Source organism: Scyliorhinus torazame, chromosome 23, assembly GCF_047496885.1.
Source record: "Scyliorhinus torazame isolate Kashiwa2021f chromosome 23, sScyTor2.1, whole genome shotgun sequence".
Taxonomy (NCBI): Eukaryota; Metazoa; Chordata; class Chondrichthyes; order Carcharhiniformes; family Scyliorhinidae; genus Scyliorhinus; species Scyliorhinus torazame.
The window spans coordinates 14,460,237-14,476,776 of NC_092729.1; the positions used below are offsets into that span (position 1 = coordinate 14,460,237).

The window sequence follows — 16,540 nt, forward strand, 5'->3', positions numbered from 1 at the left end:
CTAGAATAGAGAATGGAAAGGGCACTTTCGCTGTTGAGGGATCAAAGAGGAATCGTGAAATTTCCGTTTTCCGCATACAAAGGGCAAAGAAAAGTACAGCATAGGAACAGGCCATTCGGCCCTTCAAGCCTGCGCTGGCCATGCTGCCCGTCATGCCTAAAATATTCTACATTTCTGGTGTCCGTATCCCTCTATTCCCATCAATTCTTGTGTTTGTCAAGTCGCCCCTTCAACGTCACTATCGTACGTGCTCCTACCACGTCCTCCCGCAGTGAGTTCCAGGTACCCACTACCCTCTGTGGAAAGCACTTCCCTCGCACATCTGCTCTAAGCCTTGCCGGTCGCACCTTAAACCTATCTCCCCTAGTAATTGACTCTTCCACCCTGGTTAAAAAGCTTCTGACTCTGTGCATGCCCTTCAAAAATTTGTTATCTTCATCAGGTCCCCCATCAACCTCCATCGGGCCAGTGAGAAGAAACCTAGTTCATCAAACCTCTCCTCATAGCTAACGCCCTCCATAACCAGGCAACACATTGGTATACCTATGCTGTACCCTCACCAAAGCCTCCGCATCCTTCTGGTAGTGTGGCGACAGTATTGAACACCAAATCCAAAGAGTGGCCTAACTCAGGATCTAGACAGCTGCAACCTGCAAATTATTATAAGGAAGTCCAGTTTGATGAAGGCATGTATGCCGTATGCCTTCTTGACTACATTCTACAACAGCGTTACCACTTTCGTTGGCCAGTTGACGTGTACGCCCAGATCTGGTTGCTTGTCAAAACTCTTAAGGTTTCTGCCACACATCATAATGATGCCGGAAAAAAAGGAGATTTTCAAATGTTGAAAAGCTCATGTGAATATAATAACGAACGGCGAGTCAAATTCTTATTTGTGGGGGTCGAGGGTTGGGTGATGTGGGCGGGGAGTGTGGGCCAGTTTAAGAGTCATTCATCCAGACAAAATGAATTGTCCCATGTTTCAAATTGTAGTCTGCAAGGATTTGATTTTGAGACAAATTAAGGTTTAATAATTCAATTGCGTTCTCTGGTAGCAGTGGAGGGAGTTAATGAGGGCAGTGTGTTTTGAATCAAAGACGTACATAGTCATTTCTGGGAGAGAACAATGCCATTTTCGGTCACTGAGCCCAGGATGGGACTTCATAGAGAGACCCAATTCATTCCTTTTCCCCCAGTCACTCGCCCCAGCGAAATGTAGGAGTATTTTCTTCAAGGGCCCATTCAATTTCCTTTCAGCATCATCCATGACATCCCCATCTACCAGCCTCGTGTGCAGTGAGTTGCAGGTTACTAAACTCAATGAATTAAAAACTCGGAATCGCGCGGTACCTTTTACTGAGAATCTGGTCCTTGTGTCTTCAGCATTTAACATATTTTCTTCGTCTACCTCAACCAAACTTCTTATACTTTTGCACACTTCTGTCAAATCTATCTTCAGCCCATTTTTTTCAAGTAGAGCAATTTCAGCTTTCCCAAACTAAAACTCGAACTCCCAACCCCCAGCCTTCGAAACATTCTGAACCCTCCCCATTCACCTGACATCCGCCCTAAACTGTGGCTGTCGGCAGTGGATTATGTTCAATCTCAGAAAGAGTTTGCTAAAAAAGAAATGAAATATGAAAATATGAAAATAGCTTATTGTCACAAGTAGGCTTCAAATGAAGTTACTGTGAAAAGCCCCTAGTCGCCACATTCCGGCGCCTGTTCGGGGAGGCTGGTACGGGAAATGCACTCCGCCTGGCTGACATTTGAGGAAAACACTGTCGGCCCATTGAAGCTCTGGACGCGGTGTTTACTTGGAGGTGATATTTGTTTAAAGAATGCAGAGACCAGACTGGATGCAAGTGTGACGTTCTGCAGGCCCTAATCCGGACGAAGAGGTACCCGACACCTCAATAACACCGACCCCCACACCTCCAGGATTCGATGGCGGTAGCTTCCGAGCATTATACTTATGAATTTGTGGCTGTAACGGGAGATAGGGAAGTGGAAAGATCGTCAGACACCCGGAAAGTTAGGTATATCAGTGCAAAGGTAGGCAGGCATTTGGAATAGTTATATCTGTGGAACGTTGGCTCGGTGTTTGGAAAGGTGGGTGGACAGGTGGAAAGTTAAATAGGTATTTGAAAATGTAGATATATAGGTGGAAAGTTAATTTAATCTATAACCTGTATTAGTGTCATAAGAAGGCGTACTTATGAAGTTAAGTCATGGATTTGCTGTGAAAATCCATTCATCACCACACACCAAATCCTGTTCGGATACACTGAGGGAGAACTCAGAATATCCAATTAATCTAACAAGCAGGTATATTGGGACATTTGGGAGGAAAACCGGAGCACCAAGAGGAAATCCATGCAGACGGGGAGAACGTGCATACTCCGCACAGACAGTTCCTGAAGCCGGGAATCAAACCCGCGTATTTGGCGTTGTAAGGCAGCATTGCTAACCACTGTGCTACCGTGCCGCCCATTAGGTGGGTAGGTAGTTATGTAGGCATTTGGAAAGGTGGGTGTTTAAATGGAAAGTTAGATGGGTATTTGGATAGATGGATGTATAGGTGGAAAGTTAGATGGTTATTTGGTTAGATGGGTGTATAGGTGGAAAGTTAAGATGGGTATTTGGATAGATGGATGTACAGGTGGAAAGTTAGGTGGGTATTTGGTTAGATGGGTGTATAGGTGGAAGGTTAGATGGTTATTTGGTTAGATGGGTGTATAGGTGGAAAGTTAGGTGGGTATTTGGTTAGATGGGTGTATAGGTGGAAGGTTAGATGGTTATTTGGATAGATGGGTGTACAGGTGGAAAGTTAGGTGGGTATTTGGTTAGATGGGTGTATAGGTGGAAGGTTAGATGGTTATTTGGATAGATGGGTGTACAGGTGGAAAGTTAGGTGGGTATTTAGTTAGATGGGTGTATAGGTGGAAGGTTAGATGGTTATTTGGATAGATGGGTGTATAGGTGGAAAGATAGATGGATATTTGGTTAGATGGGTCTATAGGTGGAATGTTAGATGGGAATGTGGATAGATGGGTGAAGAGGTGGAAAGTTAGATGGGTATTTGGTTAGATGGGTGTATAGGTGGAATGTTAGATGGGAATGTGGATAGATGGGTGAAGAGGTGGAAGGTTAGATGGGTATTTGGATAGATGGGTGTATAGGTGGAAAGTTAGATGGATATTTGGTTAGATGGGTGTATAGGTGGAAAGTTAGATGGGTATTTGGATAGATGGGTGTATAGGTGGTAAGTTAGATGGGTATTTGGTTAGATGGGTGTAGAGGTGGAAAGTTAGATGGGTATTTGGATAGATGGGTGTAGAGGTGGAAAGTTAGATGGGTATTTGATTAGATGGGTGTATAGGTGGAAAGTTAGATGGGTATTTGGATAGATGGGTGTATAGGTGGAAGGTTATATGGGTATTTGGCTAGATGGGTGTATAGGTGGAAAGTTAGATGGGTATTTGGTTACATGGGTGTATAGGTGGAAAGTTAGATGGGTATTTGGTTAGATTGGTGTATAGGTGGAAAGTTAGATGGTTATTTGGTAAGATGGGTGTATAGGTGGAAAGTTAGATGGGTATTTGGATAGATGGGTGTATAGGTGGAAAGTTAGATGGGTATTTGGATAGATGGGTGTATAGGTGGAAAGTTAGATGGGTATTTGGTTAGATGGGTGTATAGGTGGAAGGTTAGATGGATATTTGGTTAGATGGGTGTATAGGTGGAAAGTTACATGGGTATTTGGATAGATGGGTGTATAGGTGGAAAGTTAGATGGGTCTTTGGATAGATGGGTCTATAGGTGGAAAGTTAGATGGGTATTTGGATAGATGAGTGTATAGGTGGAAAGTTAGATGGGTATTTGGATAGACGGTGTATAGAGGGAAAGTTAGATTGGTATTTGGATAGATGGGTGTATAGGTGGAAAGTTAGATGGGTATTTGGATAGATGGGTGTATTGGTTGAAATTTAGATGGGTATTTGGATAGATGGGTGTATAGGTGGAAAGTTAGATGGGTATTTGGATAGATGGGTGGATAGGTTGAAAGTTAGATGGGTATTTGGATAGATGGGTGTATAGGTGGAAAGTTAGATGTGTTTTTGGTTAGATGGGTGTATAGGTGGAAAGTTAGATGGGTATTTGGATAAATGGGTGTATAGGTGGAAAGTTAGATGGGTATTTGGTTAGATGGGTGTATCGGTAGAATGTTAGATGGGTATTTGGATAGATGGGTGTTTAGGTGGAACGTTAGATGAGTATTTGGATAGATGGATGTATAGGTGGAAAGGTAGATGGGTATTTGGATAGATGGGTGTATAGGTACAATGTTAGTTGGTTACTTGGTTAGATGGGTTTATAGGTGGAAAGGTAGATGGGTATTTGGATAGATGGGTGCATAGTTGGAAGGTTAGATGGGTATTTGGTTAGATGGGTGTATAGGTGGACAGTTAGATGGTTATTTGGTTAGATGGGTGTATAGGTGGAAAGTTAGATGGGTATTTGGTTAGACGTGTGTATAGGTGGAAAGTTAGATGGTTATTTGGATAGATGGGTGTACATTTGGAAAGTTAGATGGGTATTTGAATAGATGGGTGTGTAGGTGGAGAGGTTAGATGGGTATTTGGATAGATGGATGTCTAGGTGGAAAGTTAGATGGGTATTTGGATAGATGGGTGTATAGGTGGAAAGTTAGATGATTATTTGGATAGATGGGTGTATTGGTGGAAAGTTAGATGGGTATTTGGATAGATGGATGTCTAGGTGGAAAGTTAGATGGGTATTTGGATAGATGGGTGTATAGGTGGAAAGTTAGATGGGTATTTGGTTAGATGGGTGTATAGGTAGAAAGTTAGATGGGTATTTGGATAGATGGGTGTTTAGGTGGAGCGTTAGATGATTATTTGGTTAGGTGGGTGTACAGGTGGAAAGTTAGATGGGTATTTGGTTAGATGGATGTATAGGTGGAAGGTTAGATGGTTATTTGGATAGATGGGTGTACAGGTGGAAAGTTAGGTGGGTATTTGGTTAGATGGGTGTATAGGTGGAAGGTTAGGTGGTTATTTGGATAGATGGGTGTATAGATGGAAAGATAGATGGATATTTGGTTAGATGGGTCTATAGGTGGAATGTTAGATGGGAATGTGGATAGATGGGTGAAGAGGTGGAAAGTTAGATGGGTATTTGGTTAGATGGGTGTATAGGTGGAATGTTAGATGGGAATGTGGATAGATGGGTGAAGAGGTGGAAGGTTAGATGGGTATTTGGATAGATGGGTGTATAGGTGGAAAGTTAGATGGATATTTGGTTAGATGGGTGTATAGGTGGAAAGTTAGATGGGTATTTGGATAGATGGGTGTATAGGTGGTAAGTTAGATGGGTATTTGGTTAGATGGGTGTAGAGGTGGAAAGTTAGATGGGTATTTGGATAGATGGGTGTAGAGGTGGAAAGTTAGATGGGTATTTGATTAGATGGGTGTATAGGTGGAAAGTTAGATGGGTATTTGGATAGATGGGTGTATAGGTGGAAAGTTATATGGGTATTTGGCTAGATGGGTGTATAGGTGGAAAGTTAGATGGGTATTTGGTTACATGGGTGTATAGGTGGAAAGTTAGATGGGTATTTGGATAGATGGGTGTATAGGTGGAAAGTTAGATGGGTATTTGGATAGATGGGTGTATAGGTGGAAAGTTAGTTGGGTATTTGGTTAGATGGGTGTATAGGTGGAAGGTTAGATGGATATTTGGTTAGATGGGTGTATAGGTGGAAAGTTACATGGGTATTTGGATAGATGGGTGTATAGGTGGAAAGTTAGATGGGTCTTTGGATAGATGGGTCTATAGGTGGAAAGTTAGATGGGTATTTGGATAGATGAGTGTATAGGTGGAAAGTTAGATGGGTCTTTGGATAGACGGTGTATAGGTGGAAAGTTAGATTGGTATTTGGATAGATGGGTGTATAGGTGGAAAGTTAGATGGGTATTTGGATAGATGGGTGTATTGGTTGAAATTTAGATGGGTATTTGGATAGATGGGTGTATAGGTGGAAAGTTAGATGGGTATTTGGATAGATGGGTGGATAGGTTGAAAGTTAGATGGGTATTTGGATAGATGGGTGTATAGGTGGAAAGTTAGATGTGTTTTTGGTTAGATGGGTGTATAGGTGGAAAGTTAGATGGGTATTTGGATAAATGGGTGTATAGGTGGAAAGTTAGATGGGTATTTGGTTAGATGGGTGTATCGGTAGAATGTTAGATGGGTATTTGGATAGATGGGTGTTTAGGTGGAACGTTAGATGAGTATTTGGATAGATGGATGTATAGGTGGAAAGGTAGATGGGTATTTGGATAGATGGGTGTATAGGTACAATGTTAGTTGGTTACTTGGTTAGATGGGTTTATAGGTGGAAAGGTAGATGGGTATTTGGATAGATGGGTGCATAGTTGGAAGGTTAGATGGGTATTTGGTTAGATGGGTGTATAGGTGGACAGTTAGATGGTTATTTGGTTAGATGGGTGTATAGGTGGAAAGTTAGATGGGTATTTGGTTAGACGTGTGTATAGGTGGAAAGTTAGATGGTTATTTGGATAGATGGGTGTACATTTGGAAAGTTAGATGGGTATTTGAATAGATGGGTGTATAGGTGGAGAAGTTAGATGGGTATTTGGATAGATGGATGTCTAGGTGGAAAGTTAGATGGGTATTTGGATAGATGGGTGTATAGGTGGAAAGTTAGATGATTATTTGGATAGATGGGTGTATTGGTGGAAAGTTAGATGGGTATTTGGATAGATGGATGTCTAGGTGGAAAGTTAGATGGGTATTTGGATAGATGGGTGTATAGGTGGAAAGTTAGATGGGTATTTGGTTAGATGGGTGTATAGGTAGAAAGTTAGATGGGTATTTGGATAGATGGGTGTTTAGGTGGAACGTTAGATGATTATTTGGTTAGGTGGGTGTACAGGTGGAAAGTTAGATGGGTATTTGGTTAGATGGATGTATAGGTGGAAAGTTAGATGGGTATGTGGATAGATGGGTGTATAGATGGAAAGTTAGATGTGTATTTGGATAGATGGGTGCATAGGTGGAAAGGTAGATGGGTATTTGGATAGATTGGTGTATAGGTGGAAAGTTAGATGGGTATTTGGTTAGATGGGTGTATAGGTAGAAAGTTAGATGGGTATTTGGATAGATGGGTGTTTAGGTGGAGCGTTAGATGATTATTTGGTTAGGTGGGTGTACAGGTGGAAAGTTAGATGGGTATTTGGTTAGATGGATGTATAGGTGGAAGGTTAGATGGTTATTTGGATAGATGGGTGTACAGGTGGAAAGTTAGGTGGGTATTTGGTTAGATGGGTGTATAGGTGGAAGGTTAGGTGGTTATTTGGATAGATGGGTGTATAGATGGAAAGATAGATGGATATTTGGTTAGATGGGTCTATAGGTGGAATGTTAGATGGGAATGTGGATAGATGGGTGAAGAGGTGGAAAGTTAGATGGGTATTTGGTTAGATGGGTGTATAGGTGGAATGTTAGATGGGAATGTGGATAGATGGGTGAAGAGGTGGAAGGTTTGATGGGTATTTGGATAGATGGGTGTATAGGTGGAAAGTTAGATGGATATTTGGTTAGATGGGTGTATAGGTGGAAAGTTAGATGGGTATTTGGATAGATGGGTGTATAGGTGGTAAGTTAGATGGGTATTTGGTTAGATGGGTGTAGAGGTGGAAAGTTAGATGGGTATTTGGATAGATGGGTGTAGAGGTGGAAAGTTAGATGGGTATTTGATTAGATGGGTGTATAGGTGGAAAGTTAGATGGGTATTTGGATAGATGGGTGTATAGGTGGAAAGTTATATGGGTATTTGGCTAGATGGGTGTATAGGTGGAAAGTTAGATGGGTATTTGGTTACATGGGTGTATAGGTGGAAAGTTAGATGGGTATTTGGATAGATGGGTGTATAGGTGGAAAGTTAGATGGGTATTTGGATAGATGGGTGTATAGGTGGAAAGTTAGTTGGGTATTTGGTTAGATGGGTGTATAGGTGGAAGGTTAGATGGATATTTGGTTAGATGGGTGTATAGGTGGAAAGTTACATGGGTATTTGGATAGATGGGTGTATAGGTGGAAAGTTAGATGGGTCTTTGGATAGATGGGTCTATAGGTGGAAAGTTAGATGGGTATTTGGATAGATGAGTGTATAGGTGGAAAGTTAGATGGGTCTTTGGATAGACGGTGTATAGGTGGAAAGTTAGATTGGTATTTGGATAGATGGGTGTATAGGTGGAAAGTTAGATGGGTATTTGGATAGATGGGTGTATTGGTTGAAATTTAGATGGGTATTTGGATAGATGGGTGTATAGGTGGAAAGTTAGATGGGTATTTGGATAGATGGGTGGATAGGTTGAAAGTTAGATGGGTATTTGGATAGATGGGTGTATAGGTGGAAAGTTAGATGTGTTTTTGGTTAGATGGGTGTATAGGTGGAAAGTTAGATGGGTATTTGGATAAATGGGTGTATAGGTGGAAAGTTAGATGGGTATTTGGTTAGATGGGTGTATCGGTAGAATGTTAGATGGGTATTTGGATAGATGGGTGTTTAGGTGGAACGTTAGATGAGTATTTGGATAGATGGATGTATAGGTGGAAAGGTAGATGGGTATTTGGATAGATGGGTGTATAGGTACAATGTTAGTTGGTTACTTGGTTAGATGGGTTTATAGGTGGAAAGGTAGATGGGTATTTGGATAGATGGGTGCATAGTTGGAAGGTTAGATGGGTATTTGGTTAGATGGGTGTATAGGTGGACAGTTAGATGGTTATTTGGTTAGATGGGTGTATAGGTGGAAAGTTAGATGGGTATTTGGTTAGACGTGTGTATAGGTGGAAAGTTAGATGGTTATTTGGATAGATGGGTGTACATTTGGAAAGTTAGATGGGTATTTGAATAGATGGGTGTATAGGTGGAGAAGTTAGATGGGTATTTGGATAGATGGATGTCTAGGTGGAAAGTTAGATGGGTATTTGGATAGATGGGTGTATAGGTGGAAAGTTAGATGATTATTTGGATAGATGGGTGTATTGGTGGAAAGTTAGATGGGTATTTGGATAGATGGATGTCTAGGTGGAAAGTTAGATGGGTATTTGGATAGATGGGTGTATAGGTGGAAAGTTAGATGGGTATTTGGTTAGATGGGTGTATAGGTAGAAAGTTAGATGGGTATTTGGATAGATGGGTGTTTAGGTGGAACGTTAGATGATTATTTGGTTAGGTGGGTGTACAGGTGGAAAGTTAGATGGGTATTTGGTTAGATGGATGTATAGGTGGAAAGTTAGATGGGTATGTGGATAGATGGGTGTATAGGTGGAAAGTTAGATGTGTATTTGGATAGATGGGTGCATAGGTGGAAAGGTAGATGGGTATTTGGATAGATTGGTGTATAGGTGGAAAGTTAGATGGTTATTTGGATAGATGGATGTATAGGTGGAAAGTTAGATGGGTATTTGGGTAGATGGATGTATAGGTGGAAAGTTAGATGGATATTTGGATAGATGGGTGTATAGGTGGAAAGTTAAATGGGTATTTGGATAGATGGGTGTATAGGTGGAAGGTTAGATGGGTATTTGGTTAGATGGGTGTATAGGTGGAAAGTTAGATGGGTATTTGGATAGATGGGTCTATAGGTGGAAAGTTAGATGGGTATTTGGATAGATTGGTGTATAGGTGGAAAGTTAGATGGGTATTTGGATAGATGAGTGTAGAGGTGGAACGTTAGATGGGTATTTGGATAGACGGTGTATAGGTGGAAAGTTAGATTGGTATTTGGATAGATGGGTGTATAGGTGGAAAGTTAGATGGGTATTTGGATAGATGGGTGTATAGGTTGAAATTTAGATGAGTATTTGGATAGATGGGTCTATAGGTGGAAAGTTAGATGTGTATTTGGATAGATGGGTGTATAGGTTGAAAGTTAGATGGGTATTTGGATAGATGGGTGTGTTGGTGGAAAGTTAGATGGGTATTTGGTTAGATTGGTGTATAGGTGTAAAGTTAGATGGGTATTTGGATAGATGGGTGTATAGGTGGAAAGTTAGATGGGTATTTGGATAGATCGGTGTATAGGTGGAAAGTTAGATAGGTATTTGGATAGATGGGTGTATCGGTGGAAAGTTAGATGGGTATTTGGTTAGATGGGTGTATAGGTAGAAAGTTAGATGGGTATTTGGGTAGATGGGTGTTTAGGTGGAACGTTAGATGAGTATTTGGATAGATGGATGTATAGGTGGAAAGGTAGATGGGTATTTGGATAGATGGGTGTATAGGTACAATGTTAGATGGTTACTTGGTTAGATGGGTGTATAGGTGGAAAGTTAGATGGGTATTTGGATAGATGGGTGTATAGTTGGAAGGTTAGATGGGTATTTGGTTAGATGGGTGTATAGGTGGACAGTTAGATGGTTATTTGGTTAGATGGGTGTATAGGTGGAAAGTTAGATGGGAATTTGGTTTGATGGGTGTATAGGTGGAAAGTTAGATGGTTAATTGGATAGATGGGTGTACATTTGGAAAGTTAGATGGGTATTTGAATAGATGGGTGTATAGGTGGAGAAGTTAGATGGGTATTTGGATAGATGGGTGTATAGGTGGAAAGTTAGATGGTTATTTGGATAGATGGGTGTATAGGTGGAAAGTTAGATGATTATTTGGTTAGATGGGTGTATAGGTGGAAAGTTAGATGGGTATTTGGATAGATGGGTGTAAACGTGGAAAGTTAGATGGGTATTTGGATAGATGAGCGTATAGGTGGAAAATGAGGCGGTTATTTGGATAGATGGGTGTATAGATGGAAATTGAGGTAGGTGTTTGGAAAGGGAGGTAGATAGGTGAATAGTTAGGATGATGTTTGGAAAGTGGTTTTATTGGTGGAAAGTTAGGTAATTATTTGTAAAGGTGGGTGTTTCAGTGGAAAGTTAGGTGGGTATTTGAAAAGATGGGTACATAGGTGGAATGTTAGGTAGCTATTTGGAAAGATGGGTGCATATTTGACGTTAGGTGGGTGTTGGGAAGAGGCGGTAGATAGGTGGAAAGTTATGTGGGTATTTGGAAAAGTCTATGACTTCCATATCTATGGCCATCAGTTCTTGAGTGTACCGCAGCACATCTCTTCACTGCTACCGATTACTACAAGCTGTGTTTTACCTGTAATTCCATCCCCCACCTCTTTCTAACGTTCTGTCATTGTTATCGTGTGAACGACGTGTGTCGAGGGTGCAAAGTTTCCTGTTCAAACATTAATCCACCCTCGCTGTTCACGTGTGGATTGACTCGTCTCTACCTCTGGAGCAATCTCTTGTCACATTTAGCCTCCATTTGGAGAAGTCCTCTAATTTCAATTCAGTACTAGAAGCAGCGGTCACTCGCACACGTCAGATATCTGTAGCTTCAGCTACCACTGGAAGCAATGTCAATGGAATATAAGCACAGGAATTGTCAAATAGAAGAATACCTTTCTGCTAATGAATGCCTACCCTGGGCCTTTTGCTATAATGTATGGGCTGCCCTTAAACAATACGATGCCGGTTCACAGCTAATCCTGCTCGGGATCCTTTGCAGGCTGTCTCATTCCTTAAATATAATCACACGCACACTAGCACAAATACACACATAAACAGACTCACACACACAAGTTCACACCTGTACATACATACCTATATATAAACACACATACAAATGACTCCAGACAGATTCCCTCTCTTATACACACAATCACAGAGAGTGTGGGAGTGTGTGAGAGGGAGCATGTGGGGGAAAGAATGTGTGACTGTGTGTGTGTTACTGTGTGGGGGAGAGAATGTGTGTGAGGGTGTGTTTATGCGAGAGAGATTGTGTGTGGGGGCAGAGCGGGAGAGAGTTTGACTGCGTGTATGAGACTCTGTGGTAGTGTGTGTGGGAGAGAGTGTGTGATGCGTTGGAATGTGTGCGAGAGAGTGTGGGGGGAGAATGTGGTGGGAGGTGGTATGTGTGTGTGTGAGAGACAGTATGTGGGAATGTTGTCGAGAGAGTGTGTGACTATGTGTGTGACTGTGTGTGGCACGCTATGAGAGAAACTGTGTGAGAAAGAGTGTGTGAAGGAGTGAGTATGTGGGGGAGAGAGTGTGTGACTCTGCGTGTGACTGTGTGTGTCACCTCTACGAGAGACTGTGTGTGGGAGAGAGCGTGTGGGAGAGAGTGTATGTGACAGACAGTATGTGGGGGAGAGAGTATGTGGTGGAGAGAGCGAATGCATATGAAGGTGTATGTGAAGTGCGTGTGGGAGGAAAGCGGGAGTGTTTGGCTGCATGTGAGTGATGAATTGGGTGAGAGAATATGTGTTCGTGTGAGGGAGCGTTTCTCGGTGCATGTCTGTTAGACAGACAGAGAGAATAGGTGTGCTTGTAATTCCCCCTCCGGTTCTCTGTATTACTATTCCAGTTATAATACCACTGCGCTACTGTCTCCCCGTGTGAGAGATTGAGTGAAAGGCGACAATGTGTGTGTGAAAACATATCAGTACAAGAGAGTGTGTGGTTATGTATGTGTCTGTGAACATATGTGTACATAGAACATAGAACATAGAAAATACAGCACAGAACAGGCCCCTCGGCCCACGATGTTGTGCCGAACCTTTGTCCTAGATTAATCATAGATTATCATTGAATTTACAGTGCAGAAGGAGGCCATTCGGCCCTTTGAGTCTGCACCAGCTCTTGGAAAGAGCACCCTACCCAAACTCAACACCTCCACCCAACACCAAGGGCAATTTGGACATTAAGGGCAATTTATCATTGGCCAATTCACCTAACCCGCACATCTTTGGACTGTGGGAGGAAACCGGAGCACCCGGAGGAAACCCACGCAGACACGGGGAGGACGTGCAGACTCCGCACAGACAATGACCCAAGCCGGAATTGAACCTGGGACCATGGATCTGTGAAGCAATTGTGCTATCCACAATGCTACCGTGCTGCCCTTAAGAACAAATAAATCTACACTATATCATTTTCCCGTAATCCATGTACCTATCCAACAGCTGCTTGAAGGTCCCTAATGTTTCCGACTCATCTACTTCCACAGGCAGTGCATTCCATGCCCCCACTACTCTCTGGGTAAAGAACCTACCTCTGATGTCCCTCCTATATCTTCCACCTTTCACCTTAAATTTATGTCCCCTTGTAATGGTGTGTTCCACCTGGGGAAAAAGTCTCTGACTGTCTACTCTATCTATTCCCCTGATCATCTTATAAACCTCTATCAAGTCGCCCCTCATCCTTCTCCGCTCTAATGAGAAAAGGCCGAGCACCCTCAACCTTTCCTTGTAAGACCTACTCTCCATTCCAGGCAACATCCTGGTAAATCTTCTTTGCACCTTTTCCAGAGCTTCCACATCCTTCCTAAAATGAGGCGACCAGAACTGTACACAGTACTCCAAATGTGGCCTTACCAAAGTTTTGTACAGCTGCATCATCACCTCACGGCTCTTAAATTCAATCCCTCTGTTAATGAACACAATTCAATCCCTCTGTTAATGAACGCAATTCAATCCCTCTGTTAATGAACGCAATTCAATCCCTCTGTTAATGAACGCAATTCAATCCCTCTGTTAATGAACGCAATTCAATCCCTCTGTTAATGAACGCAATTCAATCCCTCTGTTAATGAACGCAATTCAATCCCTCTGTTAATGAACGCAATTCAATCCCTCTGTTAATGAACGCAATTCAATCCCTCTGTTAATGAACGCAATTCAATCCCTCTGTTAATGAACGCAATTCAATCCCTCTGTTAATGAACGCAAAGATTCCATGGACAGAATTACTCAGTATATCTTGTGATCAAACGCTCCATCAATAAATATATCAGTCGGCTTGTTACATCAGTAGTAACAATGAAGTTACTGTGAAAACTCCTTAGCCGCCACTGACATACTGATACTTACAAATGAGAAGAAAAGACCAGGGGCGATCCATAGAGACTCCTGCCTCTATCTCGTCTTGCTCCCAGTGATCGATTCCGATTCCGGCCTGGGACAGCGAGGACAGGGGGCCTGAAGGAGATAGAGGGGGAGCAGTGTATTACCTTATACCCCACACTTGCATAAAGTTGCAGTCGCTATTCCTGTGAGATGCTGCTGTCTGAACAGATGGTGACAGTTATTTAACAAAGTGTCCCCCAGGAGTTTAGACGGGGTGAGTAGGTTTTTTCAGAGCAGAGAGAGAACTTCTTCAAAAAGGTTTCCGTTCCTTTTTCGTGGTCTCCACTAGCAGCAGAGGCGAGAATGTGGCATCACACTACCCTGTCAGGCTGGGAATGAGAAATAAGACACTCAGGCCAATGATTCACAGCGCAACCAAGTAGGAGGAAGTGTGGAATTGAGTCTGCAAGAGTCCAACTCAGAAGTGTAAATCTAAACGGAAACATGTGCAGCGGTTGACTGGCTATCTTGTGACTTCAGGAAACAGCAGAGGGGCAAAAGGAGGAAGCTGTTCCTTTCTGATATCAACTCTCATCTTAAAGTGAACTGGTTCCAAACCGCAGCTGGGCTGATAAAGAAGAGTTTCCAACTCCCAGCTGGAGAAAAGAAGAAACGCTTTTCACCTCTTGTTCTCATCCTGGGGGGATTGATACTTCCACTTTTAGTCTTCCAGTTCCTCGTTCGGACCATCTCTCTGGAGACGGGGCCAATCTGCAGTTACTTAATTTATTTTTGATTGTTTAATTCTTTGGCATGTTGCCAACCAGGCCAGAATTCTTTTTTTTACCGGGGATAATCAAGGAAATTACAGGCTGGTGATCCTTAGGTCAGAGGGAGGGAAATTATTGAAGAGGATTCGTCTAGACAGCATTCAGTCCTTTTTGGAAGTGATTGGGCGTTTCAGAGTGAGGCAGCAAGGTTTTGTGAAGGGGAAGTCGTGCCTCACTAACTTGATCGAGTTTCTCGAGGAAGTGACAAAAGTGCTTGATGTTGTCCACAGTCCTTTGACAAGGTCCCTCATGGCAGGCTGGTACAGAAGATCAAGTCACATGGGATCAGAGGTGAGCTGGCAAGAAGGATACAGAACTGGCTCTGTCATAGAAGGCAGAGGGTAGCAGTGGTAGGGTGTTTTTCTGAATGGAGACTTGTGACTATAGGTGTTTCTCAGGGATCAGTGTATGACCCTTGCTTTTTACAATATCTATAAATGATTTCAAACAAAATGTGACTTTCTGATGAGTAAGTTTGCGGGCGACGCAAAGGTTGGTGGAATTGCGGATAGCGATGTGAACTGTCAGAGGTACATCAGGTATAGATCGGTTGGAGACTTGGGAGGAGAGATGCAAGATGGAGTTTAATCTGGATAAATGTGAGGAAATGCATTTTGGAAGGTCTAATACGGGTGGGGAATGTAGTGTAAATGGCAGAACCATTAAGAGTATTGACAGACATGTGACGCAGTGGATAGCTCGGGGAGTGTGGTGCTGAGGTCCAGGGTTCGAATCCCGGCCCTGGGCCACTGTCCGTGTGGAGTTTGCACATTCTCCCCATGCCTGCATGGGTTTCACCCCCACAACCTAACGATGTGCAGGTTAGGTCGATTGGCCAAGTCCCTTACTTGGAAAAACAAAAATTGGGTACTCTAATTTAAAAAAAAGAGTATTTAAAGACAGAGGTATCTGTGTATACAGGTCCACAGGTCACTGACAGTGGCAACGCAGGTCGAGAAGGTAGCGAAGAATGCATACGGCATGCTTGCCTTCATCGGCCGTGGCATTGAGTATAAAAATAGGCAAGTAATGCTGCAGCTTAGTTAGGCCACACTTCGAATATCGTGTCCAATTCTTGCCGCCACACTACCAGAAGGATGTGGACGCTTTGGAGGGGTTGCAGAAGAGATTTACCAGAACATTGCCTGGTATGGGGGCATTAGTTAATAGGAGAGGTTGGAGGAATTTGTTTTGTTCTCACTGGAACAACGGATGTTGAGGGTTGACATGATATAAGTCTACAAAATTATTACGGGCATGGAAGAGTGGATTGTTAGAATGTTTTTCCCAGGGTGGAAGATCAGTTACTTGGGGGCATATGTTTATGACGCGAGGGGCCAAGTTTAGCGGAGATGTGCGATGGACGTTTTTTTACACAGAGGGCAGTGGGTGCCTGGAACTCGCTGCCGGAGGAGGTGTGGAAGCAGGAACGATAGTGACGTTTAAGGGGTGCTTGATAATGACATGAACAAGATGGGAAAAGAGGGATACGGACCCGGAGTGTCGACGGTTTTAGGTCAGATGGGCAGCACGGTCGGCGCAGGTTTGGAGGGCCGAAGGGCCTGTTCTTGTGCTGTAGTTAATGTGTTCTTTGTTTGTTTACTCATCACTAATTGCCCTTGAACTAAGTGACCTTGCTAGGCGATTTCAGAGGGCAGTCAATCATACTAATATGGGCCTGAAGGAACATGTCGGCCTGGCCAGGTAAGGATGGCAGATTTCCTTTCCTGAAGCATACCA

At 42.8% G+C, this 16,540-nt stretch overlaps 2 protein-coding genes across 4 annotated transcripts in view; one reads left to right on the forward strand and one right to left on the reverse strand.

The window, feature by feature from the left end:
• LOC140399566 (Fc receptor-like protein 5) overlaps positions 1-14,383 on the reverse strand; it is an 85,181-nt gene extending 70,798 nt beyond the window's left edge. For 2 of the 3 annotated variants that reach the window (XM_072489106.1, XM_072489107.1), the window contains exon 1: positions 13,995-14,383. In XM_072489106.1, coding sequence (XP_072345207.1) covers positions 13,995-14,025 — 31 coding nt within the window. In that variant the 5' untranslated portion in view covers positions 14,026-14,383. The remainder of the gene's footprint in view (positions 1-13,994) is intronic. The other variant, XM_072489108.1, reaches the window with a different exon arrangement.
• A 216-nt stretch (positions 14,384-14,599) lies between these two features.
• Positions 14,600-16,540, forward strand: part of LOC140399567 (Fc receptor-like protein 2) — a 63,330-nt gene continuing 61,389 nt past the window's right edge. Inside the window, exon 1 of the mRNA XM_072489109.1 lies at positions 14,600-15,091. The gene's annotated coding sequence lies outside the window, so the exon portion shown is untranslated. The remainder of the gene's footprint in view (positions 15,092-16,540) is intronic.